Below are 27190 nucleotides of genomic sequence, written 5' to 3'. Positions count from 1 at the left end.
TGAGTCAGGATTCGTGTTTGGTTTAACACAGGAGTCAGTGTTAGGGCGAGGTTCAACTTCACAGTTAATGCTGGAACTAGGAGGATGCACAGGCATTGGGGCTAAGGTCAGAACCGGCTGCTGGCTGAAGATGGCAGAAAGATGAAGTCATTGCCAACTTCCCATTTTCATAATCCCATGTCCACTGTGCAAAACCGGGAGTCTCTCCTTAGTTGGCCATGTGCACTCAAAAGAGACACACTTGCAATAGTAGCCAATGCAATATGAATCTGCACATGCCCCAATCACCCCAGCCGGTGAAGAGCTGACTCCTGGATTAGCAAATTTGGGGATTTTCAGTTCTCCTGCCTCTTACAGGGGACTAGGAATGGAGACTAGAGGAAAAGACGCCTCCACCATGGCCCACACATGCCCCCGCTCTGCCAACCAGGACTGAGGCTCACTTGGTGTTGTCAGAATCAATAGTGTGAAAGAGATCCTCGAGTTCTTTCTCACTGAGGACACCATCTGCAAAGAAGAGCTGGAATTCTTCCAAGGACAGCTTCCCATCATCTGCAAGGAAGCAGGGAAAAGAGCTGGTGTCTGCAGAGATAAGGCTGGTGGGGCCAGTGCATGCATGGCCCCCAAATCCAGGCAATACCCTGACTGACAGAGGAATATGGCCCTGACTGCTCAGATAATCCCTGCCCTTCCAGCTAACTCCCAAACTAAAAGACAAATTCCATTTTAGATAATCCCTACCCACCCAGCTAATTCCCACACTAACCAGTAAACTCCAGTACACAGAGAATCACTGCCTCATCCAGCGAATTCCCAGACCAATGCCTGTTTACACATAATCCTCAAACCAACAATAATGCAATAGCTAGCTTTCTTGGGCTCACCATGCACTCAACAGTTTCTATGCATTCAACAAATACAGAGTACCTGCCCCTGCCAGGGAATTTTCTCTCATTAATTTACATGGCCACCTGGAGGCAGGTGCTATATAAGATAACCCAATGTGAGCAACTTGCCCCATGTCACACCATTGGTATGAAGTGGATCCAAAGCCCAGCAGCTGGATGAGCCACCACTCCGTAGCTTCCAAACGCCAAGTGGTCTCCCCACATCCCCATCCCCAACCCAGCCCCTAAGCCCTGACTCTCTCAGCACTGTTCTTAGAGTACAGAACAACCCTTTCTTCTCTGCCCCATCTATGTGGCAAACTTCAGGTCCTTCTCTGAGGCAGCATGAGATGCCTGCCAATGGCTGGCATGAGGTTCTCACTGTTACCTCCTCTCCCAGGCCACAGATGCAGCCATCTAGATGTCAAGCCATGCGGGAAGGAGGTGCCAGGCCTGGAGGTGCCAATGCTCTGGCCAGAGGCTGTGCTTCTGAAGTGGAGTTCCACAGAGGGGTGTCCACAGCTGATGCATGCCACCTGTCCTGCCCATCGCATCACCTTCTCCCCTTACTCGCAGTTGCTCTGGGGACACTTTTGGCCCCACCAGGAAGGTCTTGTGGGTTTGGATCAGATTGGGCCACCAGGGGAGGTGGCTTGAGCAGAACATCAGGGACTCTGGAAGGCGGTCCCCAAGCTTCCACCCTCAGCTCCTTCCACCTGGACAGACCTGCTGAGCAAATGCCAGCAAGCTCATCCCCCACCTGCCCTGCAGCCACCCCCTCCTCAAGGATCTGTTCCTCCTTAACAGAAACTATGTGAGGGACATGGAGGTCAGGGAGAATAGGGAGCCCACGACGGTTCCTGGCCCCCAGCCTCTCTACATACACCCCTCGCATTACTTCCAGAGGATCTGCATTCAAAGCTAGGTGCTTAGGACAAGGGCCCTGCGAGTCCACATGGCACCTTCCTGTGGATTAGAAAAAGACACTCGTTTCTCTGCTGAGAGGATGAGACCAGTGTCGGCGCACGTGTTGAAAGTGGATTGTAGCCTGGATTTGAAACCCTCCACTTCCTCAGGTGCGTGCCCTTGTGCAGCGCACAACCTGCCTAATCTGACGTGGCAGACCTACTTGGGTTCAGAATGAGTCATTCTTAAACTTTAAAGGCTCTAGTGCTTCTGTCTGTGCTCCCAGCAGCTCTGCTGGAGCTCAACACGGGGTGAGAGCATAAGCTCAGGAGAGGGGGGCCTTCAGATCTTACCATGGTTTCCTGCCACCACTTTTCTCTTTAACCCCATAGGGCATAAAGTATCAGAGGCTGGTAAAGAACATGAACATGTGTGCGTGGGGGGCTAGGGCCAATATCCCAAGATGCCCCCAACATCGCAGCACAGATTTCAAAATTACAGTGGGAAGAATTTGACTTTCAAAGGAAACGCCAACAAAACCCCAATGCAATCACACATGCACAAACCAAAGACCCAAAACCTAACAACAAAAAGTCCACAGTCAGCCATGAGATAAGTGAAACCGAAGTTGTGGCTTTCTGTGTTCTGTGACAGAGAACGCCTTCCAAGTGTCTTCGGCAAGACTGAAGCTAAAACCCAGGAATCACAGCATGGAGTCAAGCCACACGTGGAGTTCTTTCCACATGCTCACTCCTTTAGTCTTCATAACAAGACACAGGTAGTACTATCACTTCCGTTTTAGAGAGAGGTAAATGGAGGCACGGAGCCATTAGGGTACTTGCCTAGGTCCTACAGCTGAAGCTTGAACCCAGGCCATCTGGCTCCCAAGTCCAGGCTCTCAACCTAATCCAGGGGTAGGATCTTGTGGTGAGATCGCCACCTACCCAGCAGGGGGTGGGTGCTGGCTCAGGCACCCCCACTTTGGGTGAGGGGTAGTCACCATGGGCATAACAGGAAGGTCATAGTGAGCCCCAACCCCAGTCTCCCTCTGGCTGCCTCATCTCCCCATGTGCCTGTCGAGGTACCTTGGTCCCCCTCTGCACAGGGAGAGCAGGCAGACAGAGGCCAGCAAGGTGCCCCATCACAAAGCTTTCCGCCTTCCCTGAACGCCTGACCACCGGCCTAATGAATCCGCTAATGAGGAAAAAACATGGCCTACGCAGGCCCCCAGTCCAATTAGACAGGCCAAGCGGGTCAGCGCCGACACTTCTGCCAGAGACCCCAAGCGGGCCTTTTGCAGGTGTCTCTGCTAATTAGCACGAACTCAGCATCTCCATGACCTTTCAAATGCCAAGAGCCTGTCAGTGGCCATGTCCCTGGAGGGAATGCTGTCTGGCACTCAGCCCTCTGCCACCCTCTGGGTTTATGTCCCAGGATGCCAGTCAAGCCCCTCATGCTAACCTTCCCATAGGGACTAGGCATCTGGTGTCCATCTCAGCCAAACAAGTCTCTGTCACAGGAGCCACCTTGATAGGCCAGCCCTGAGCCTTTGCTCCTGTAATCTCTAAGGCCTAAGAGCAGCCTAGGGGCTCCTTTGAGTTTGCACCCCCATCCCCCACTCCTCTGAGGCATCCCTTCCATCCTTCTTGTGGACACCTGAGGCAGGGCTAGCATCAGTGTTGAGTAGTCTGGTGTGTGCTTGTGTGCCTATCTGCCTCCACACCTGCACCCCCTGCACACCTGTTCCCATCCCTGCACCCACACCTCCCTGCACGCCTGTTCCCATCCCTGCACCCACACCTCCCTGCACAGCTGTTCCCATCCCTGCACCCACACCTCCCGCACGCCTGTTCCCATCCCTGCACCCACACCCCCCTACACACCTGTTCCCATCCCTTCACCCACAGCCCCCTGCACACCTGTTCCCATCCCTGTATCCACACCTCCCTGCATACCTGTTCCCATCCCTTCACCCACAGCCCCCTGCACACCTGTTCCCATCCCTGCACCCACACCTCCCTGCACACCTGTTCCCATCCCTGCACCCACACCTCCCTGCACACCTGTTCCCATCCCTGCATCCACACCTCCCGCACGCCTGTTCCCATCCCTGCACCCACACCTCCCGCACGCCTGTTCCCATCCCTGCACCCACACCTCCCACACGCCTGTTCCCATCCCTGCACCCACACCTCCCACACCTGTTCCCATCCCTGCATGCATGCGCCCTGCACACCTGTCCTCACTCCTGCACCCACACCCCCCTGCACACCTGTCCTCACTCCTGCACCCACACCTCCCTGCACACCTGTTCCCATCCCTGCACCCACACCTCCCTGCACACCTGTTCCCATCCCTGCACCCACACCTCCCTGCACACCTGTTCCCATCCCTGCATCCACACCTCCCTGCACACCTGTTCCCATCCCTGCACCCACACCCCCCTGCACACCTGTTCCCATCCCTTCACCCACACCTCCCGCACGCCTGTTCCCATCCCTGCACCCACACCTCCCGCACGCCTGTTCCCATCCCTGCACCCACACCTCCCACACCTGTTCCCATCCCTGCATGCATGCGCCCTGCACACCTGTCCTCACTCCTGCACCCACACCCCCCTGCACACCTGTCCTCACTCCTGCACCCACACCTCCCTGCACACCTGTTCCCATCCCTGCACCCACACCTCCCTGCACACCTGTTCCCATCCCTGCACCCACACCTCCCTGCACACCTGTTCCCATCCCTGCACCCACACCTCCCTGCACACCTGTTCCCATCCCTGCACCCACATCTCCCTGTACACCTGTTCCCATCCCTGCACCCACACCTCCCTGCACACTTGCTCTCATCCCTGGACCCAAACTTCCCTGCATGCCTGGTCTCATCCCTGCACCCACACCTCCTTGACACCTATTCGCACCCCTACATTCATTCTTCTTTCCCCAGCCATCCTATTCCCACACACCACTCCCCTATCTATACCCACACCAACTCCCATCCCCACTCCTACATGCTTTAAGCTGCTGCGTTGAATCAGAACCTGCCTGCACCGCTGCCCCCCGACCATGTGAAGACTATCACGTGCTGTCTCCGAGCCTTGTTTTTGTCATCTTGAAGGAGGGTGGGGGTTGATACTTCTTGTCTCAGTAGGATCACCATGAAGATTAAAGGAAAAAGCGCATTCAAGTCCTGGTGCATAATAGATGTTCGGTGACTGCTGGTAGCCTCCACCAGACCAAACTCCCTGCTGAGCACAGAGGAATCAAACCCCTCCGGACAAGCCACTCCCGCGGACTCCCATTTCCAAGGCATTTGAGGCAGAGCAGCTGGGAGTTACTGAGCTCTTCAGTCAGCCAAGACAGGAGAGCAGCTCTATCCTCAGACAGCCCTCCGAGGTGGGCGCTGTCATCATCGGTCCCATTTACAGATGAGGAAACTGAGGCTGGGGAGTTTGGTGACTTGCCGCGGCTGAGCCAGGACTTGAGCCTAGGCAGTCAGGCTCCGGGACCTGGGAAGCTCTTGCTGGAACCCGCATCTGACACCCACATTCACCCTGGTGACAGCTCCCAATGGTCACATGGTGGCTGGGAAGATGTAAGCCCCAAGAAGGAACAGGCTTGGCCTTTGGGGGCCTGCAGTAATGAAACTCAGGGTCCCACAGCTGTGCTCAGGGGGACACATGACCTCTGACGGGGGGAGCCTGCAGCAAGGACAGAACCCCATCTGTGCTCGAGGGGGCCAGGCACCACCCGCCCATGTGTATACACTGCAATGGCTCCTGCAGATCCGCAGACAGGAAGACACACACACGCAAACTGCACACTCGGGATGTACAGCCATAGTAGAGGCCCACACCTGCTCTGCATACAAACTACACACACACGCAAAAACTGCTCACATACTCGGGATGTACAGCCGTGGCTAGAGGCCCACACATGCTCTGCACACAAACTCACACAGACACACACACAAACTGCACACACACTAGGGATATACAGCCGTGGCTAGAGGCCCACACATGCTCTGCACACAAACTACACACACACACACAAACTACACACACACTAGGGATATACAGCCCTGGCTAGAGGCCCACACCTGCTCTACACACAAACTACACACACACACACACACACACACACACACACACACACTGGGGATGTACAGCTGTGGCTAGAGGCCCACACCTGCTCTGCACACAAACTACACACACACACACACACACTAGGGATGTACAGCTGTGGCTAGAGGCCCACACTGCTCTGCACACAAACTACACACACATACACACACACACAGGGGATGTACAGCTGTGGCTAGAGGCCCACACATGCTCTGCACACAAACTACACACACACACAAACTGCACACACACTCAGGATATACAGCCGTGGCTAGAGGCCCACACTGGACACACGCATTGCCAACAGCTGCACGCTGCTGAGTCACCGAGATACGCACAGCTACGCTCTCACCAACAAACACGTCCACCAAGTCTACAGACATTTACTGAGGACCTACTGTGTGCTGGGTATTGGGCCCAGGACAAGGTACAAACCCAAATTCCTGCCTCTCAACCTGCTGGAGGAGCCAGACCAGCACACAGGCAATGACGCTGAGGGTTCCAGTGACCCCATCTCAGGGACAGCCTCCCGTTTCCCCTGGCTCATCTCCAAGGCTTTTCAGGCCATGGTGCTACGGCTGTTTTTCCAGAGCCACTTCATCTCCCTACGTCCCTCTTATTTCCTCCTCTCCTCCATGGGGAATCACTGCTGATGGTCCTTCTTCCCCAGAAGCCTGGGAGTGGTCACCATCACCCCCAGGGATGCAGGAGGCCAGGATGGGAGACTTATCGGAACTGATTCCAGCCCAGGCCTGTGCACTGCCCTTCCACCCCCACCCAAGGCCTCCAACTCAACCCTGCAACCGCCCTGGGTGGGAGCCGTCAACAGGAACTCCCAGGGATGAGGCGGGTGCTGGAGACCCAGGCCAGAGCTGCCATCCTCAACTCCAGCTTGTGCAGGAGAGGAACCGGAGCCAGAGGTGTTGAGGACCAAGGGCCCCGGGGCAGGTCACAGGGTCTCTGTTGCCTGCTCTTCCCCTGGCACAGGCTTGGTACTTGATGTGGATTTTCTCAATGAATGAACACACCAGGAGCACTCAATTCTCTTTAAACACATTTGTCACCTACACCCCCTTTCTGGCTTTTCCCCAAAACCCAGGGAAAGAGGCAGGGCAAGTGTTACTGCCCCACTTTACCCGCGGGAAAACCAAGGCCCACAGAGGGAATGTGTCTTGGTGAAAGTCCACGGTGAGTTGCGTTGCACCTGCATGGTATTTTTAAGAAGGTGTGGTGCTTTGTGTTAGCTGAGGCTCAGCTGGGCCTTCCTAACCGTGCTTATTCTCAAGGCCTGGGCTCCTTCTCCAAGTGGAGCCCTTCCAAGGAGTCGGGAGAAGTGGAGTGCTATGAATTCCGTGGCCACAAGATGCTGCTCACCGTTTCGAAGAGGCTGATAAGGGGAAAAGGGCCCGGGTCTGCAGGAGAGCCTCCACTTCTTTCATGCAGCTGGGCAACCCTGGGGCAAATTGCTTAACCTCTCTGGGTCGCTATGGTGTCAACAGAGGCAAGAGCACTGACTGCTCAGGTTGCTACAAAGAAGTGCACCAAGGTTTGTAAAGGGCCTAGCGTGAAGCTGGGGGCTTCCTTTAAAGGAGGGTTTCTGAGCCCTGGCCTGGGCTCCTCTGGTCCAACCCAGCTAGGAAAAGGCCTAAAGTACACCCAGCACTTACCACAGCCAGCCATTGTTCTTGGCATCACAGACATGACTCATTGAGCCCTCGAGTGGAGGTGTCCCTGCTAAGTAGGCCCTACTAGGATTCCCATTTTACAGATGGGGAGACTGAGGCACAGAGCAGCAGCAGGATTTGGCCTTCTAACTTCAGACCCCTGCACTCCAAGCCTTTAGGCTCAAGGTTGCACATGTCTCCTATCCCTGATCCTTTCCCCATGAAGCACAAGGACAGAAGGAGCGGGCGGCAGACTGCCTGGGAGGGAAACTCACCATTTTTGTCCGCACGGCGGAAAATCTGCAGAAAAGAGAGGCCGAGTCAGCCCTGGGCCAGGGAGAGGCAAGCCCTTCCGGCGGCCTCTGACCGGATACTGGGATCCTTCTCTTCTCCTAGGAGCAGCTTAGGGTCTTGGGAAGCTGAGCCCCTCTTCCCTCTCCCCATCCCTGGGCTGGGATCCAGGGCCAACGGGAGAGGGATGTTGCAGGCAGAGGCCTTCGCCTTGCCCACGCGGAAGCGGCTGCCAGTACCACCAGCCTGCCCCCAGCCATGCCGACAGACACACGCAGGCCTACGGCCATCCCTGCAGGTGTACATCCACAGTCATCAGTCCACACGGCTTCAACCACCGCCAAACGCTCAGCTGCATACAACCACACTCCCAATCAGTGTCCCAGGGAGCGCCACAACCTTTACCACTGCAGTCCTTCCAGAACCCCTGGTGTGTTTCCAGGGAGGTTGGGATAAGTCCGACGGAGGTGTTTGCAAGGCCTGGTGACAATGCCAGCCACAGGCAGGACTGTGTTAATTTTGGGGTGCAGGAGGAGAAACAGGACGCCAAGAGCTCGGAAAAGCAGCCACAGACGAGGTTCTGGCTGCATTAGGCAGGGATGGGTGAAGGGCAGCTCCAAGGCTGGCCTGAACCTACAGACCAGGTGCCTCCTCTTCCTGCCTTTCCAGTGACATCCAAATCCCTGGGCTAGAGCTGCTCCCCTTCCCTCAAGGTCTGGCTGGCAGTGCCGCTTGCCAGGCTGAGGCTCGAAGGCAGCTTTCCGCCCATTCCAACACCATCACCTGGAGAGCTTTCAAAACCTCCTCAGCCCAGGCCACACCCCAGGGTGACTGAATCAGCTGTTGTGAGGCCCGCTCTGATTTCAGCATATTTAAAGCTTCCCAGGCACAATGTTGACACCTGTGTGCTAAGACCTTGCTATTCACAGGAGCTCTTCGGGGGTCCTGCAGGCGCTTGTTTGCAATGCAGGACGTCCCACCTACTCTGCACTGTAGTGGAGTCAGACCTTTCACCGTAACCAGATCCTAAGGGGACTGATTCACTAGCACTTTTTATTTGTTATTTTTGGAGATGGGGTCTCGCTCTGCTGCCCAGGCTGGAGTGCAGTGATGCGATCTTGGCTCACTGCAACCTCTGCCTCCCAGGTTCAAGCAATTCTCCTGTCTCAGCCTCTCGAGTAGCTGGTACTACAGGCACCTGCCACAATGCCTGGCTAATTTTTGTATTTTTTAGTGGAGACGGGGTTTCACTTTGTTGGTCAGGCTGTCTCGAACCCCTCACCTCAGGTGACTCACCTGCCTCGGCCTCCCAAAGTGCTGGGATTACAGGCACGAGCCACGGTGCCTGGCCCACCAGCACTTTAAAGCCTGAGAAGGATCCCAGGGTCTGGGGTGGCCCCCACCCCAATCTCACTGGCTTGTTGTAGCAAGGAGGGTGCGAAGACCCAGGGAGGGGCAGCAACATGTGCACATTTCCCTACACCAGGGAGGGCTGCTGAGGCCAGGTCAGCCATGGGGAGGAGGTAATACTCACTCTGACCCTTCCACCCTCTGTCCTCGCCTTAGGGTAAAGGACAGATGCCCTCCACCCCCATCCCTCCAAGCAACGAGACAGGGGCACCCTCGGTCATTTCCAGGCACCTGGGCGGTGAGACTGAAGCACGGGAGGGCCTCTCAAACATCACCCCTCCTCCCGGCTGAACCTCAGACCCCCAGGCCCTCCTCAAAGATCCAGCCTGGGCACCCTGCAGCCCTGTTCCTGACTGGGCAAGGTTCCTCAAAGCTGGGGCCCTATCTGGGTGTCCCAGATCCCCCTTGAGGCCAGGCACCAGGCAGGTGCCGACTCTGGGCAGGAATGCTGAACACATGAGTGACATGGCAGGGCTGACACCTGGTAATGTCAGCCAGCTCCAGGAGTCTGCAGGAGCACCCCTCGCCCCGCCCCTGCTCATCACTCCATTTGGCTGGTGAGGAGATGGAGGCTCAGAGCCCCCACCCTCACTGGGCAGGGCTTCCGTGCAGGGCAGCCTGGGCCTGCAGGGCTCTGCCTAGGACTTTCAGTGGGAGCTCTGTGGGGGTCCTCCTGAGACGGGGTGGGGGGTGTGTGTGTGGCTGCACAGGTGTTTCTCTGGCTGTGTGCGAGTGTGTGTCTGTGCCTGTGAGTGTGGCACTCTAGAGCTTCCCCTGCTGTGTCCAGCACCCCCCCGCCCCGAGTCCAGACCCTGCCAAGGGTTCCAGGAGCAGGAAAGAGGAGAGAGGAAGGGAAGGAGCCCCCCCGACTCACAGGGATCTGCTGTACACGCGTGTACACACATTCACACACACCCACCACTCTCCCAGAAATCCACCACACAGGCAGAGGCAGCCCCCAGCGCCATCCCAGAAGGACCCTCGCTGAAACACGCAGTCCACACCCCCAGAAGCCCCCTCCACCTCCTCCTAGTGCTCTCTGCCGGGAGAAGTCCTCCTCCTCCAAGCCGCTCCCTCCCGGGTGGGGTGGGCGGGAGGGTGGGGTGGGCTTCCCAGAGGTGGGTGGTTTGCGTCCCAGGGGAGTTAGGAGGGGTGGTGAGGGGTGAGTCTGGTCCATGAAGAGGACCCAGCTCTCGCTAGGGTAGAGGGGTGTGGGGAAGGGAACAGAAGACAGGAGAGGGCTTGGAATGGAAGGGGGCGGGGTGGGGAAGACCAGAGAGGTACTGGCTCAGGGCTGATGGGCGATGGCTCTGGCTCTACGGAAAGGAGACGAGAAGACAGAAGGTGGGGAGGGAGCTTCACTTTTAAAGTGGCAGTAGCTGGGGCGAAGGGTCTTTGGGCGTGAGATGAGCAGGGGCTCAGGGTCTAGAGCGAAGAGAGGTGGGCTAGAGGTAGGGGTTGTTGGGGGCCTCTGAAAAGTATCGCTCCGGACAGGAGCCGGGATGGAGAGGAGGAGGGGGCTGGAGGCGGCGAGGGAGGAGGAGGGGGCTGGAGGCGGCGAGGGACTCCGGTCCCGCGGGGTAAAGGGTGGGGGGTTGGCTTGGACAAAACTAGGGGGACAGTGGCCGGGTCCGGGGGCTCACGGGTCCTCACTGTGGGCAGGCAGGGACTCGGAGAAGTGCGGGTGGAGGGGCGGAGGGGGTCTCCCGGCCCAGGGAGACAACTGGGTTGGAGACCGGCCTGGACGTGGCGGGGCTGGGGTCTCCCGCTCTGGCACGCAAAGGGGCTGGGGGTCTCCTGCCCGGGTAGGGGGGGCCTCGCGAGTCGCGGCGTCGGGGTCCGCCCGAGGGGCGGATGGGGCTCCGGGTCCCGGCCGGCGCGTACTCACGTCCAGGATGACGGCGGTGCCCCCGCGCGGCGAGGCTGGGCCGGGGTCCGCGGGGACGGCGGGGGCCAGCGGCTCCCGGGGCTCGCCCATCCTGGCGCCCACCCAGCGCAGCAGCCCGCCCAGCGCCCGGCCCTGCTGCGGTGGCTCCCGGAGCAGCCTGTGCGCGCCGGCCCTGCACAGGCGCGCCGCCCGCTCGCACATCGCGCCGCGCCCGCCGCCGCCGCCCGGAAGCCCGCCGACCCCCGCCCGGCCGCGGCCCGCCCCCGCGCGACCCCCTCCCCGCGCCGGCCGCGCTGCCCCGCCCTCTCTCCCGCTGCCCCCGCGGCCGCGGACACCGCGGGGACTGGCCAGCGCCGGGGGGCGGGCCGGCCGGACCCCGAGACACGTGCCCGCTCCCCGCCGCCCCCACCCCCGGCGGCCGGGCGCGGGGCCTGAGGACTGCCCGCCGGGGCTAGGGGCGCGGGCGCAGCCACAGATGGGGCTACCCAGAGGCGCGGGGTGGGTGGGGCCTGGGGGCAGGGCGGCGCCCCTGGGGTCTGCTCCCCAAAAGTCTCCTGCTGTCCCCGCTTCTAAAGTCCCCCCTCCCACTCGCGGCGCGCTGCAGGGGCCGGAGCGCGGATGTCCAGCCAGCCCGGAGCGCCCTCTGCCGGCTCCAGCCCCAGGGAGCGGCGCCCACGCACCGCGGGCCCTGTCACACCCGAGAGCGCCCACCCTTACCTCCCGCGGGCGTGGACGACCCTTCAGGCCGCCCCTTTCGTTACACAACGCCCAGAACCAGTCTTCACCCCAGAACATCTTTCTTTTACACTCCATCCACCCATCCATCTATCCACCCACCCACCCGTCCGTCCATCCATCCATCCATCCGCCCGCCTACCTATCCATCAATCCATCTATCCATCCATCCACCCACCCACCGGCCCATCCATTCATCCATCCATCCACCCACCCACCATCCTCCCATCCATCCATCCATCCATCCACCCACCCACCCATCCATCCATCCGCCCTCCTACCTGTCCATCAATCCATCTATCCATCCATCCACCCACCCACCCGCCCATCCATTCATCCATCCATCCACCCACCCACCATCCTCCCATCCATCCATCCATCCATCCATCCATCCATCCATCCATCCATCCATCCATCCATCCATCTGCCCGCCTGCCCATCTGTCTGTCCATCCACCCACCCACCCACCCTCCCATCCATTCATCCATCCATCCATCCACCTACCATCCTCCCATCCATCCATCCATCCATCCATCCTCCCTCCCATCCATCCACCCACCCACCCTCCCTCCCGTCCACCTACCCATCATCCTCCCATCCATCCAACCATCCTCCCATCTATCCATCCATCCACCCATTCATTTAAAAGATGAATTAAGGAGAACCCACTAGGTGCCAGGCAGGTGCCCAAGTGCTGAGTTCCAGCAATGGGCAAAACAGATGGTGTACTTGGCCTCCTGGAGCTCCTGGAGCTTACATCCAAGTGGGCAGAGCCAAACACTGAAATGATTCCACAAATAAATGAACAATTAAAACTGAACTGCTGGCAGGGTGTGGTGGCTCATGCCTGTAATACCAGCACTTTGGAGAGCCAAAGAGGGCGGATCACTTGAGGTCAGGAGTTCAAGACCAGCCTGGCCAACATGGTGAAACCCCTGTCTATTAAAAATAAAATAACTAGCTGGGTGAGGTGACAGGCACCTGTAATCCCAGTTACTTGGGAGGCTGAGGCAGGAGAATCGTTTGAACTCAGAAGCAGAGGTTGTAGTGAACCAAGCACCACTGCACTCCAGCCTGGACAACAAAATGAGACTCTGTCTCAAAAAAATAGAAAAATAAAAACTGAACTGCTATGAAAAGGTAGCACCTTGGACCATGAGAGGAGTCTTTGCTGCGATGGCAGTGGAGGGATTTGTGTCAGAAGAGGCTTCCTAGAGGAAGTGATTCTTACCCTGAGAGACCCCAAGGAAGAGGAATTAAAGAAAGGCGGGAAACTGTCCTGGGCTGGGGACCCTCTGTGCAAAGGCCCTGCGGCAGGCAGGGACCTGGCCAGCAGGAGGGACTGAAAGGAAGCCACGTGGCAGAACAGAGAGGAGAGGGGACAGACTGCGGGGGGGGGGGGGGCAGAACTGCAGTGCCCTCCGGGACACCACTCCCTGCACACACCCGCCACTGCCACCCCCAGGCTGTAGTACAGCTGCCCGCTCAACTGCTCCCACACTTGGGGCACCATCCTTTGTACCCCAAGGCCCCAGTCATGGACCTCATCCAGGACCACATGCCCCAGGACTCCTCCCCCAATCGCCTTCCCTCCCTTCCCCCGAGCCCAGTGCAGGGTCCCGGGAACACAGCTCCTTCCCTGAGCACAGAGTCCTCAGACGCATGAGTGCAGGTGGGCACTGGCTTTATTTGGGACCTGCTTCTGGAAGGCGCAGGCCTGCAGGTCTCCTGCTGGGTGCTCAGCTGGTCCTGGTGATCCCAGCTCACACCAGCAGCTTTACCCCCAAATCCTAGGTCTAGGCCGACCCTGGCCTGCGGCCACTGTTACCACCTCAGACACTGGGATCCCTACTCCTCTTGACCCCAAAGGTCAGCTATGTGGGCTGACGCCCCTCCCTGGGGCATCTTTGGACGGACCCTACATCCAGCAGAGATGTGGTCATCTTTGTCCTCTCAGGGCCTGGGAGCCAGCAGGTCTGGCCGGGTGTTAGGGTGGCTTCCTGGTCTCCTTCCTTAGCAGGGAGCTGGCCACAGCCAGGGCTCCCCCCTGCACAAACCTCACGAAGTTGTCCCCGGCCAGCGGCCCCATGGCGTACAGGCCCTCCTGGCGGGTGCTCTGGTAGGTGAAGGGGTCCACGTCAATGGGGTTCCTCTTGGTGCTCAGTGGCTGGTCAGGGTCCACTGCAAAGTCAGCCCCTGCCCCAGGCAGGAAGGAGAGGTCGGGGTGGGAGCCGATGAGGACCAGCACCAGGGAGACCTCAAACACCTTCTCGACACCCTTGAGGTCCTGGAACACGGCCTGGCAGTCTTCCTTGAAGCACAGCAGCCGGTGCCCGGGGAGGCTGCGGTAACCCTCGTAGGGGCTGGGCGACAGGATGGACTGCTCCCGCATCATCTGATGCACCTTGTGGTACTCAGGGTACAGCATCTTGGGCAGCTGGTTGAACACCAGGCCAGGGTCGTCCACAGCCCGGCGGAAGGCATGGATCACGGGGATGTTGTAGTGGCGGGCGTAGAGGACTGCATCAGCCGCTGACAGCCCCGCGCCAATGATGAGGACAGGGTCCGAGGCTGGGGTCAGCGCACCCACCCTTGTGGCCGCCTCCAGAGCGGACAGCTCATGGTGGATGAAGGGCAGGGCCTCCCCGGGGATGCCCAGCCGGGCTGGGCTGTCGAACGTGCCTGTGGCGAGGACCACGTTGCGGGCCCACAGCGAGAAGGGCTGCCGGCCCTGGTCCCTGCTCAGGAAGCCGCTCACCTGGAAGAGGGGGCTGGAGTCCTGGGCCCCACAGCTGTTGGGATTGGGCGTTCCCCACTCCACGGCTGTGACTACAGCACCGGACACAAAGTTATGCCCCAGACCCTTCTTGACCACGTAGTCCCTGTAGTAGTGGGCAATGTCCCCGGCCGTGGCCCGGCTGTTGCGAAGGCCTCTGTTGGGGAGGATGCAGGAGGCCAGAGTCAGACACTGTTAAGGGTTGGGGGGCTGGGTGGGATGGGAGAGGTCCAGGGCGGTATCAGGCCCTGGAGCTGGACTAGGCTGTAGCTGTAGGACTGGGCCAGGTAATTCAACCTCTCCAAGCCTCAGTCTCCTCTTCTGTAAAATGGAGCTAACAAGGGTACCTCCCTCAGGAGAGGTGGTATAGGGTAGTGTAGGGTGGTGTAGGGCGGGGTTCAGAGTGCAGCCTCCAGAGCCACACTGCCTGGGCTCGAATCCTGACTCTGCCATCAGGGAGCTGTGTCTGTTTCCCCAGTTTGCAAAATGAGGAAGATGTTGGTGGCAGGACCTATTTCGTGAGGTTGTGGAGAGGATTTGGTGAGCCGATAAAAACAAAGGGCTTAGGATGGGCCACCATGATTGTCACCTCAAAGGATTAAATATGGTATGATTCCGTTTTTATATAGTTCAGAAACAGGCAGAACTCATCTATGGAGTTGGTCATCAAGAGAGGGGTTACCTCCGGGGATGGGGAAGGGGGTCCTGCTCGGAAAGGGCATGGGGGCTTCTGGGAAGAAGGTCGGTTTCTTGATTCTCTGTGCTTACCTTGAGAAATTTCATCAACCGGTACTCACAGGAGTTACGTACTTTTCTATATGTAGCTAATTTTTTAAATTTTATTTTATTATTATTTTTTGAGACAGAGTCTCACTCTGCTGCCCAGGCTGGAGTGCCGTGGCGTGATCTCAGCTTACTTTGGCCCCCGCTTCCTGGGCTCAAGCGATTCTCATGCCTGTGCCTCCTGAGTAGCTGGGACTACAGGCATGCAGCGCCAAGCCTGGCTAATTTTTGTATTTTTATTAGAGATAGGGTATTGCCGTGTTGGCCAGGATGGTCTCGAACTCTTGACCTCAAGTGATCCACCGGCCTCGGCTTCCCAAAGTGCTGGGATTACAGGCTCGCATCACTGCACCCGGCCCATATGTAGTCAATTTAAAAGTTGATTTAAAGACTCCCACGTGAGGCACTCGCCATCATTCCCAGCCCACACAGCAGCAGGAGGTATTTTATTATTGTTGTTGCTGTTTTAATTGTCACTCTTTCCAGGGGCAGTGACTGCAGGCCCATTCTTGTGGGGGTTGAATGACAGGCTTTGGCATCATCCTAGCACCTTCCTGTATCTCACTGTGTGACCTTAGATGAGTTAATTTACCCAGCTTGTGGGCTCATGGTTCAGGATGAACTCCCTTATGGGAGAATCCTGTGCCACCTGCTGTCTGGCTACATGTAGCAGGAGCTGACAATGGACCTCCAAGGCCGTGCCAGTCAACCCAGCGCAGCTCGTCTGTGACCCTGGAATTTATCTCTGTGGGCCGCCATTCTCCTTTTCTCAGTTTTTGTAAAGGTTGTGATACAGAACGGTCCCAAGAGCATGTTCTGTGCGGAGTTATTTATAATAATGACACAATGGAAAGAATGAACGCTCCAGGGCTGGCAGGGGCTGGGTAACCTTGGCAGCGCCGTGAGGGCAGGGGGTGTGTCTGCGGTGGTTTTGTGCTCTGATGTCTAAGCCCAAGGCCTGGCACATAATAAGCATTTGGTGATTTGCCGGACTGGGGATGCTCACCCGCCTTTGGGAATATTGTGAGGCCACGTAAAAGGATGGTTTTGAACGCTGTGACATCGCCACATGAAATGCTTGGGATAGAATGTGAAAACGCAAAAGTAGGCTATAAAAGGCTGTGCTTACATGTGAAATGCAAGTTTCTGGCTGCCTACTAACACGTAGCTACACAAACCTGGGTGTCTTCCTGCCAAACATGCAGAAGAGTCTTTGCATCAAAGAGACAGTGAGGCCTGGAGGGGGACGCCTGGAGTGCCTGCCGTTGGGGACACAAGCCGGGTCACAGCCCTGGGGGCAGAGGAAGCCGGGCTTCCCAAAAGGCAGACGGCACCCGGGCATCTGCGCTGGGGCAGCTTCTCACTTGGGTGGACACACCTGGGAGGAGCAGGGGCTGGAACTCCTTTATTCAGTGATTGAAACTGTGAGAGGAAAATCAATCTTGGGCCCATGAATCACTAAGTTAAAGGAAAAGTCAAGCGGGCAACTGCTTAGGGCAAAGCTGCCTCCCATCCTACTCAAAGTCTTCCCTCTGCTCACTGAGAGAAACGCACATCTGATTGCCTGCTCCGGAAAGGCTCATCAGAAACTCCAGAATGCAACTTTGTCCCTCACCTGTCGGAGACCTGGAAACCCCCTTCCTGCTGGAGTTGTCCCGCCTCTGGACGGAACCAATGTCCATCTTACATATATTGATTGATGTCTCAAGTCTCCCTAATGTACACAGCTAGGCTGTGCCCCGACCACCTTGGGCACATGTTATCAGGACCTCCTGAGGCTGTGTCATGGTCATGCATCCTCAACCTTGGCAATTAAACTTCCCAAATTGAGACCTGTCTCAGATATTCAGGGTTCACAAACCATTTCTCTAGGGTGGCCATGATGGGGCAGGAAGCCAGATGGGGAGAAAATACCCCAGCAGTGAAAGGGTGGGGAGAAGTGTGCGTTTCGGGTGAGCTGTTTTCCTTCTCCATTTCCAATAATCTGCATGACCTTAGGTGAGTTAGTTTACCCAACTTGTGGGCTCATGGTTAAGGATGAAACTCACCTGTAGCAAAAGCATTTAAAAAAAGAAGAAAAAAGAAAGTCATCCTGTGAGCTGACCCAGAAAGATGGTTCTAGGCCAGGCTCAGAATAGACTGAGGGGCTGAAGGGAGACCACGGACTGGGGGACCTGTGCCAGAGGCATGGGGCAGGGCGTGAGGGTCAGGGGCCAGCTGTTACCCCCTCCTTAGGGGCTGGGGCACTCCGGGGAGGCCCAGTTGGGGGCCATGTGACAGGATGGTCTGCTGCTTGCACGGGACAGGGGGTCATCAGGGGAGGCCAGCTCTGTTGCTCAGCTCCACTCATGTGGGCTGGACAAGTCCTTTCCCTATCTGAGCCTCAGTTTCCCCCTCTGGAAGAAGAGGAAGACAGACCAGATGCACTCTGAAACCCCTGTACCTCTGACTCCTGGGCTCAGTGTGGGGGGCCTGTGAAAGGAAAATAAATCTTGGGGCCCCCCAAATCACGAAGCTAAAGGGAAAAGTCAAGCTGAGAACTGCTGAGGGTCAACCGGCCTCCCCTTCTATTCAGTCACCCCTCTGCTCACAGAGATAGATGCATATCTGATCGCCTCATTTGGAGATGCTCATCAGAGTCTCAAAAGGATGCAACTGTTTATCTCTCACCTACCTGTGACCTGGAAGCCCCTCCCCGCTTCCTGCCTTTGCTTCAAGTTGGCCCACCTTTCCAGACCGAACCAGTGTACTTCTTACAAATATTGATTCACGTCTCATGTCTCCCTAAAGTGTTTAAAACCAAGCTGTGCCCGATCACCTTGGCTACACGTCCTTAGGACTTCCTGAGGCTGTGTAATGGGCGTGTCCTCAACCTTGGCAAAATAAACTTTCTAAAGTAACTGAGACCTGTCTCAGATTTTCTGGGTTCACAGGCCCAACCTTCCGTGTCCCCCAAGGCGTCCTGGGGCAGCCTCACCTTCGCTTCTTCTGCATCCAGTCCTTGACCTCCAGGTCCGGGAGCCCCATCCACTGGCCTTGGCTCAGGGTCACCATGGAGCCTTCGATGGACTGCAGGAAAAGGAACGCTTTGGTCCAGGCCTCTGCTAACCTGAACCCATTTGGGGCTAGAGGGCATGGGAGGCCTTGGTTGGGGCTGGGTGGAGGGAGGAGGGAGAGGCAGGGTTGTGGGGTGGAGAATGAGGAAAGGGAGATGCCAGAGTCCCAGCTCCAAGTGGGGAGAATGAGGGAGAGAGCCCCCCCCACAAGGCATGCCCTCGCTGCCCACTTACGTGCCAGGCTCCCCCGGGGAGGTTTCGGCCCAGGACCACATGGGGGATGGCGTGCTCCTCCTGGTGCTTCCAGGTGAGGACCGACTTCATGTTTCCCCCAAAGTCTGTGTCCGGGCGCAGAAGGGCATCAAAGAGCAGGGCCACGGGGCTTTGGGATCGGCCTTCGAGGCCTTCAGACAGGTAGTCCAGGTCCTGGAGTGGGGCACAGGTCAGAGGGGCTGCTGGAGGAGAGCGGGGTCGTCTTCCCAGAGTCTCAGGCTGGGCAGGAATGTGGGGACTGGGGCTGGGCCGTTTCCGTGGCACTGGAGGGTCTCAGAGAGATACGCACACTGGGGGCAGTTTGAAGCTCTCATTCTGAGGGCTTTCCAGGAGGCCAAGGGCCCCAGAGTACAGAGCAAATGGGCAAGCTTAGATGAGACTGGGGCGATTGCCTGAGCCTACATCCCTACCCTAATATCAGCGTGGTCAGATCAGCTGGGGAGGTGCTGCCTCTTTGTTTTTGTTTTGTTTTGTTTTTGAGACAGAGTCTCGCTCTGTCGCCCAGGCTGGAGTGCAGTGGCGCGATCTTGGCTCACTGAAGCGCCGCCTCCTGGGTTCACGCCATTCTCCTGCCCTCAGCCTCCTGAGTAGCTGGGACTACAGGCGCCCGTCACCGTGCCTGGCTAATTTTTTGTATTTTTAGTAGAGACAGGGTTTCACCGTGGTCTCGATCTCCTGATGTCGTGATCCGCCCGCCTCAGCCTCCCAATGTGCTGGGATTACAGGCGTGAGCCACCGCGCCCAGCCGGCGGTGCTGCCTCTTAACAGTAGATAATGCAGGCGGGTTCTGACAAGTCCTGCAGCCATCCATCATTTACCTGTTTAATTTTGCCAAGCCCAGTGTGTCCCTGTTTTACTGGAGTGGGGACATTTTTCTCTGTATGTTATACTGAGGAACTAGTATTCTATGGAGAGTATTTTGAAAAATACTGATCCAGATCAAATGGTCAAGACCTATTTCCTCATCCCCAACTTGGGCGGGAGGGGAACAGGAGGATGTATGCTGCCTGACGAGGGAGGTCAACAAGGGGAAGTCGTGGAGGGGCACAGTGGAAAACAAGGGTATGGAGGGAGGATATGCAAACCCTTGTGGGCAGGAGGTAGTGGGACTGAAATATCTGTGGCAGAGTTCCTCAACCTTGGCCCCACTGACATTTGAGCCAGATCGTTCTTTGTAGCTAGAACAAAGTCATCCAAATGTCAGTGGGGCCAAGGTTGAGAAACTCCACCGCAGATATTTCAGTTCCACCACCCTCGCTGTCCTGTGCAGTGTTGGACGTTTGCCAGCATCCCTGGCCTCCACCCTGCTAGATTTGGTAGTACCGCCACCCTGCCATGACAACCCAAATTGTCGCCAGACATTGCCAGGTGCCCCCAAGGAGAAAAATCGTCCCCTCCTTGAGAACCAGGGGTCTAGGGCATAGTGAGTCCTAGACCATGTGGCATTTGTGGGTCTCTGATTTCTCTTTCATGATCTCCGTGGCTGACTTTGTGGACTCTTGAATTCTGTGTTTGGTCTTGTTTCCAGCAAACACACACTTTTGTTTTTCCCTGGGAAAGCTGCGGTAGTTTTCCAAGGGCGGGTGTGTCCTCCCCAGAGCTCCGGCCCCAGGCTGACCCACCTGGTCCAGGATGGAGACCCCCGGGGCCTCGGTGAGCTTCCTCTGCAGCAGGGGGTGTGGGTGGACAGCATCTGGCTTCACATAGGGTGTGTAGCCGGAGAGCAGGTACGACAGGCAGATACCAGAGGGGCCGTTACCTGGGGAGAGAGGGTGGAGGTTAAAGGGGGTGGCCTTTTCAGGTGGGAGACACTACTGTGGAACGCTTTGATCTAGTTGTGGCACATTCATTTATCCTTCATTCATAAAAATAAAATATTGATTAAGCCCTTAGCCTGTGCCAGACACTATGCCTAATGATAATTTAAAAAAGAAGGAATGGACAACTGCTGAGAGCTTCTTCTGTGCCAGGAATTGTACTGAGTCTTTCGCAATAGCCTCACAATAGCTTCAGTGAGGTAAGTGCTACTCTTTTCCTCCTTTTATCCTTGAGGAAATGTGTACAGAGAGGTTAAGTAACTTGCCCGTGGTCACACGGCGGGAAGGTAGATGAGCCGGGATTAAAACCCAGACAGAGGGAACCTCTGACAACATGACTGAGATTCTGAGATTGCTAACAACTAGGTCAGATGGATGAGGGAATGTAGCACAGACTGCTACGTGGCCTGGGGGTGAGCTTGAGTGGTGGGTGCTCGTGGGCGCTCAGGGGTGCCGGGCCACCTGTTGGGTCTGCTGCTTGCATGTCTGAAGAACTGCGCCACCATCTGTGGTGCTTCCTGGGCAATTCACCAGGCACAGCCCTGTGATAGCGCTTCTCTTTTTATCTGTCCTTTGCCCTCTCCTTATCTCGTCTGATTCAGAATATTACTCATATGTAGGATACCAGGAGGAACCATAAGAAATCACAGGCACCCATCTGTTTTTGCCTTACAGAAATGACCATCTCACGTGGCTCAACTGGACGCCTGCATACTGGGGGGTCATCTGTCGCCATTTTTGCAGACAGAGGACAGGAATTATAAGCAGCTGCTGTGTGTCCTCTCGTGTGGGCACCTAGCACAGTGCTGGGCACAGGGTAGTCATGGGACCACTGTGGGCTCAGGACCAGGCCTCCCTGCCCCACGCTGGGTTGCCTCCAGCTGATGGGTGTGTTCTAGAGCCCTGGGTTCTCGGAGGTGTAAAAGGGAATGATAGTTTATAAACGGCTAAGCCTAGCACTGGCCACATAGTTAACGCTCAATGGCTTAAAGACCACTGTAAAGAGGCCAGGCCTGGGCCAAGCATGGTGGTTCACACCTATAATCCCAGCACTTTGGGAGGCTGAGGCAGGCAGATCACTTGAGGTCAGGAGTTCGAGACCAGCCTGGCTGACATGGCGAAACCTCGTCTCTACTAAAAATACAAAAGTTAGCTGGGCATGGTAGCGAGTGCCTGTAATCCCAGCTACTCGGGAGGCTGAGGCAGGAGAATGGCTTGAGCTCGGGAGGCGGAGGTTGCAGTGAGCCAAGATCGCACCACTGCACTCCAGCCTGGGTGACAGAGTGAGACTTTGTCTCAAAACAAAAACAAACAAACAAAAAAACCCCCTGAAATACAAAAAAGAGGCCAGGCCTGGACTTGCCCAGTTCCTGCCCTCAGACCTGGGGGGTACCCGGAAGGCTCAGTGGAGCCCCTCCCCGGCTGCCGCTGACACTCACCCACGATGATGACTGGGAGGGGCTCTGAGCTGCTGGCGCCGAGGTGGTCCTTTCTGGAGGAGCTCATGGCTGGTGGGGGGCTTGGGGCTGGCGGTGGACCTGGAGCGGGGGAGAGGGGAAGGAAGAGCCCGTTTGGGTGAGGCCTGGGTGTCCACACAGCCACTTCACCTTCCAGCTAGGGTGGCCTCCTGTGGCCCCTAGGGTCTTGTCCGGGGTCCCCGTGAGGCATATCTGATGGGACTCCCTTCTTGCTCCCACACAGCCTCTGCTCCGAACAGCCCGTCTGCCCCACCCCTCCCCGGTCATGCAGGACGTGACCTTCCCTCCTCTGGCCTGGTCGCCCCAGGCAGCCACTGTCCCTCTGAGCCTCACTCTACTCTCCCATCTCACTGGAGCAGCAACAGTCCCCGAAGCTCATTATCTGTCTTCCCGAGAGGCCGTTCCTGGCCAACCCAGGAACAAGCCCTGCCAGGCCCTTCTGTGGGCCACAGCCCTCGAGTCCCAGTGTGGCCTGGTGGACTTTGGAATTGTCACCCAGCCCTGGTTAGTTGCTCCCTATCCCATTCCTGGGCCTCTCTGGGTCTCAGTTTCCTCATCTGTAAAATGGAAGCAGTGGGTCCCTACCTCCTAGGATGGTTGAGGGATGCAGTGGGCTCACAGATGGGAAGCACCTGCCTGGAGCGAATTTACCATGGGGAAAGGGCCAGTGCTGTGGCCTGCCCCAGGGGCTGGGCTGGACTTGGGGAAATGGAAGCAGTGGCCAGGTTTGGGGACGTGCGGGTGAACCTGCCATCTCTGGGGCAGCTGCGCCCTCTGCTGGCCCCAGGCCCAAATCGCTCAAAGGGACTCAGGTGCTGGTCCTAGAGCTGCCAGTGCCCAGAGGGGCATCAGACCCACCTTCTCCCCTACACCAGCTCGCAGAGGACACTAGCCTCACCCGAGGGCCACACGCTGCCAACACCTTTGTGGGCGCAGGGTTGGTGAGCATTTGGCACTTACTCTGTACCAGGTATTTGACATGCTTTTTCTCATATCCGCCTCACACTGACCCTGTGCAGTCCTGGCCGTGTTAATGTCCCTTTCCACAGATGTGTGAATGGGGCTCAGAGAGGTCGCACAAGCTTCTCAGTGTCGTGCAGCTGGCTTTGAAACCCAGGGCTCACTGGTGCCAAGGCCCTGCCAGTGCCACCACCCACGCCATTCGGCCTGTCCCCCATGGAGATCCAGGTGCCACACTCACAGGGGAAAGACTGAGTGGGAGGGCACTGGGCTTGGACCATCCAGAGTGGCCAGGGGTGGGGGCCCAGGGTCACCTGCCTCCAGAATTCTTCCAGAGAAAGTGGGAATCTGGATTTCTATGCGAATTATCTGCTTTGAAGAAGTGCGCAATGAATGAAAGCACGGTTTTGGAAGATCCTTAACAGGCCAGCCAAACACAGCTGAGACCAGTGTGTGGCCTCTGATGTGCGCAGGGTGACAGAAACACCATCGTCCACCTCCAGGCAGGCTCCGAGGAGATGGATGAGAGACTGCCATACAGATGGGCCACTGAGAGGACCCGAGTGTTGCCCCCGCAGTGACAACAACTGACCTTCTCACAGCACTCTACAGTGGGAAGGAGGTTGCATCTAAGCAGTAGCATCCAGCCCACTCAGCAGCCTTGACAGGTGAGCCCTGTCACCTCCGTCTTGCAGGTGAGGGGAAGGAGGCTCCGAGGGTGAGGATGAGCCCAGCAGGGAAGGGGTCTGTCAGGGACCCCTGTGTTGGTGCTCTCTGCTCCCCTGAGCGCAGCCTTCCTTGCCTCCGCTGGGGCGGGGGCCAGGGACAGCTTCCGTGTCCTGTCTAGGCAAGCCCGTATGCCCAGCACCCGAGACCTCCTCCTCCCTTTCCGGAGAGAAGGAAGGTGACATCCTGCAGTCGCCAGGGACCACTTGGCCTCTCCCTGCCCGGCTCCCTGCGAGGCCCCAGGATGCCTGCCTGGGGAGGGGATTTCAGGGTGACGCCGCCACCAATTATAATAGTAATAGTCACAAGAACAACAAAGGCAGCATGGGGCTGACATTTCCATACTTCTGTGGAGTGGGCTGCGTGCCAGGCATGATCTCAACACTTAATACACATTAACAAATTGAATCCTTATTTAATCGGGTTGTTGTAAGTACTCTGAGGGCCAGAGAGTTTCTCACGGCCCTTTACAGTCTGCAAGGTGGTTGAACCAGCTTTCACAGGCTGGGCTGGATCGGAGCCCAGGTCGCCCTGCTCCAGAGCCTTCTCTGTGCCCCGAGGGCTGTGACAGCTCTTGCTGAGACCCCTCTGCCGGGTGGAATGTGCAGTGTCCGTTCCAGGGTCCCCCACTGCTCTGTCACAGCGCTAGTGGCAGGCGGGGAGGCAGAGGGACAGCTGATGACCTGGTGTTCTGGCCGGGAAGGGATCATTTCTCATTGACCCTGAGCGCTGGGTATACCCAGAGGCCTTGGAGAATAGGACTGCGGGTCCCGGAGAGCTTTCTCTGGCTCGCTCCTGGTACCTTTCTCTGGCTTGCTCCTGGTACCCTTGAATGGCTCCGAGCCCCTCAGTCCTCATCATGGTCCACGGGAACAGCAGCCACTGGGGAGCATGGGACCTCCTGGTAAGGGGCTTCCCCACATTACCTCCTTTGATCCTCCTAGCAACCCACTTTGCAGATGAGGAGACTGAGGCTTGGAGAGGTGAAGCCATGCCCTGAGGCTATCGAGCCGGTGGGCGATGGAACCAATATTTGATCCCCGTGGGCTGACCCCCCGGACACCCCAACCCCTTCCCCAAACGGGTGAGCCAACGTGCTCCATCTGCCCCAGTGCACCCGCCCTGGGCCATGCGATTCTCCCACCACCCTGAGAAACACACTTGCAGGAGCCCCTGTTGGCCAGTGAGGAATCTGAACTGGCTGCCCCTTACCAGCCTCTGCAGGCAGCAGAGGGCACTGATTTACCGCCAGGGCTTTGGGGCTCCAAGTCCAGGGCTCCCTCCTGAGACTGTCCTCAGGCACCTGAACAGAAGCTTCTGGATGCCACATACGTGAGGTCACCACCCAGGGGCTGGACCTGAGAAGTCACTTCCTGCGCAGAGTGACCCACGACGCCCCAAAGTCCCAAGCAGCTTGATGCTGTCACCCATTACCTCAGACAAGTATGCTGCCAACTTACAAAAGAGCGTCCAAAGTTTCATTTCAGTTCTTTTTGTGCTTTTCAGTTTTATGGGGTTGGAAGAGTCAATTTTTAATGTTATCTTTTTAACTCCCTTTGATTGAAGACGGCAGTAGATGGAAAGAAGTTAACATTAAAAATTGATGTTTCAAATTTCACAAAGGCAAATATGATAAAAGAAATGAAAACAGTTGCACCTTCGACTGATATTTCTTTCAAGTGTGCAGCATTTGTACTTCTGAGGTTGTTAAAGCTGCAAACGGCTCTGAGACTCTGGGACACCTGTATGTCTGCATTTCTTTGGCACCTCTAGTGGCCATTTACTCATTTGCCTTTGAAGACACCCCAAGAGGTGGGCTTTCTCATCCCCATTGTGCAGAGGAAGAAACGGCCTTCAGGAGGAGTGGGCGCCTTGCCTCAGGTCACCTAGGAGTGTCCAAGACCATGGCCATGTGACAAATCTTAGTTCTGCCAAGTCCCCTCCAGTAAAACAGCTGATTACAGGGAGACCAAGAAAGTGACATGAAGCCCTGGGGGGCTAAAGTGTGAGGAGGTGGTCTATCCACACAAGCGGCACTTGCTGTTTATCACAGATGAGCCCTCACCCCAGTGCCGCACACCTGGAGCCCAGGATCTCCTGCAGCTCCCCAGCCTCCCAGGGGCCACCCTCCCGACCCACCGCACTCTTGAGCCTCCTGAGAGAAGCTAAGTCGCTGGGACCTCCGGGGCTTGGGGGCTGTTCATGGGCACCCATGGCTCTGTCCCTCCTGAGCAGGAGAAGCAGAAACCGGGAGGGCACCCAGCCTGGCTGCCGACAGAGTGGTCGTAGAACAGCGGGCGGCACACCCGGCTGGCCACACCCCTCTTTCCTGCTAGGAACGGCGGTTACATGGGCCAGGGTATGCTGGGACTGTGGCCGCTTCAGCTGCTTGGCTGAGGGTGTCAGGGACACAGCTGAGGATCTGGGAGGAACCTGGGGTAGGGGAGAATCCTGCCGGGCTCCAGAGAACCCAGGGGAGGGCCTCCACTCAGGACCGCCCGGGATCACTGCCTGGCGCCAGGGCTCTGCAGACCCTCCAGTCCAGCTGGGCCTGCCACTGGTGCCTGGGATGTGCCTGATTCCCTGCCCCGGAGCCTGGCCCCGGACACTCACCTGACAGGCAGTGGTGCGGGAGCCCGGCGAGCCTGGCCAAGTTGTGCTCTAGGAGGGTCAGGGGATCACAGATCACAGAGTCCCCCGTGAGATCGGGACACCCATTACCCCGTGGGGATCCAAGAGGCTCTGAGAGGCCAGAGGGAAGTGAGGGTATTTCACAGGGAGGGAGGAGGCGGCGCAGGCAGTGGGCGGGGCCAGGAAAATCACTTTCATAAGCGTGAGTCAGCAAGGACCCGTGATGAATGAACTTGCACACTGGGCGGGTGTCACGCTGCCTGCCTCATGGCCAGCCTTAAAGGGCCCCTGCTGGGCAGCATGCCAGGGGGCCTAGGGTGGCGCTCCCTCCCAGCCACCTCCCCCCAGCCAGACCCCCATCCCCAGGGCTCAGTCTCTGGAGGAGGAACCAGTAACCTCTGAATGAGCCAGCCTGGCCTTTCCCACAAGGAGGAGGAGATGGCTTTGTCCGGCGCACAAAGTAAACCCGTCCAGTTCCCTCATTCCACCTGGATTCTACTGCACCCTCCAGCCCCCAAAAGCCCTCTGGCACCAGCCTGCCTGGGCTGAGAATCCAGCTTTGCCATTTCCTGGCTGCAGGGCTCTGGCAAGCTGCTTAGGGCCCACACCTCAGTGTTCTCATCTGAAAACTGGGGCAAGTCACAGATTGTCTCTGCCAGAGTGGCTGTGAGGGTTTAAATGACATCTTTCTGGGCTGCCATGCTTAGAACTTGAAGCCTGCTCCCTGGCTCTTCTCTCCTGTTTTGTGTGGGTAGCACTGCACACCCCACACCTTGCTGTTTC

At 57.4% G+C, this 27190-nt stretch overlaps 2 protein-coding genes across 8 annotated transcripts in view; both read right to left on the bottom strand.

The window, feature by feature from the left end:
* The window catches only part of NECAB2 (N-terminal EF-hand calcium binding protein 2), a 35556-nt gene extending 24150 nt beyond the window's left edge, over positions 1–11406 (bottom strand). For 2 of the 4 annotated variants that reach the window (XM_045381553.3, XM_045381554.3), the window contains exons 1-3: positions 11173–11406; positions 7859–7883; positions 444–582 (exon numbers count right to left, since the gene is read on the bottom strand). In XM_045381553.3, coding sequence (XP_045237488.1) covers positions 444–582; positions 7859–7883; positions 11173–11373 — 365 coding nt within the window. In that variant the 5' untranslated portion in view covers positions 11374–11406. The remainder of the gene's footprint in view (positions 1–443; positions 583–7858; positions 7884–11172) is intronic. The other 2 variants (XM_045381555.3, XM_074027670.1) reach the window with 1 other exon arrangement.
* Positions 11407–13574: 2168 nt separating this feature from the next.
* On the bottom strand, positions 13575–26520 carry OSGIN1 (oxidative stress induced growth inhibitor 1). Of its 4 annotated transcripts, XM_065537076.1 has the most exons (8): positions 26390–26520; positions 25237–25662; positions 24579–24658; positions 22052–22150; positions 20418–20554; positions 18757–18948; positions 18444–18535; positions 13575–14840 (listed from the first exon to the last, which is right to left on the bottom strand). In XM_065537076.1, the coding sequence occupies exons 4-8, from the start codon at positions 22116–22118 to the stop codon at positions 13895–13897; spliced, it is 1434 nt and encodes a 477-aa protein (XP_065393148.1). In that variant the 5' UTR covers positions 22119–22150; positions 24579–24658; positions 25237–25662; positions 26390–26520; the 3' UTR covers positions 13575–13894. The 4 variants fall into 4 exon arrangements, with proteins under 4 accessions (XP_065393148.1, XP_065393147.1, XP_073883769.1 ...); XM_065537075.1 differs by lacking the exon at positions 25237–25662; XM_074027668.1 differs by lacking the exons at positions 24579–24658; positions 25237–25662 and having other exon boundaries at positions 18757–19933; positions 20048–20554.
* Positions 26521–27190: the final 670 nt, after the last annotated feature.

Source organism: Macaca fascicularis, chromosome 20 (genome assembly GCF_037993035.2).
Source record: "Macaca fascicularis isolate 582-1 chromosome 20, T2T-MFA8v1.1".
NCBI lineage: Eukaryota > Metazoa > Chordata > Mammalia > Primates > Cercopithecidae > Macaca > Macaca fascicularis.
This window is presented reverse-complemented; position numbering and strand designations above follow the sequence as displayed.

Excerpts from the sequence above, each read along its gene's own strand:
- OSGIN1 (XM_065537076.1), bottom strand. The coding sequence starts at position 22,118 with ATGAGCTCCTCCAGAAAGGACCACCTCGGCGCCAGCAGCTCAGAGCCC. Across the intron at positions 18,949-20,417 it reads GGGTCTCCATCCTGGACCAG|GACCTGGACTACCTGTCTGA; the intron begins GTGGGTCAGCCT and ends GCCCCACTCCAG. Across the intron at positions 18,536-18,756 it reads TCCCCGGGGGAGCCTGGCAC|TCCATCGAAGGCTCCATGGT; the intron begins GTAAGTGGGCAG and ends CTTTTCCTGCAG.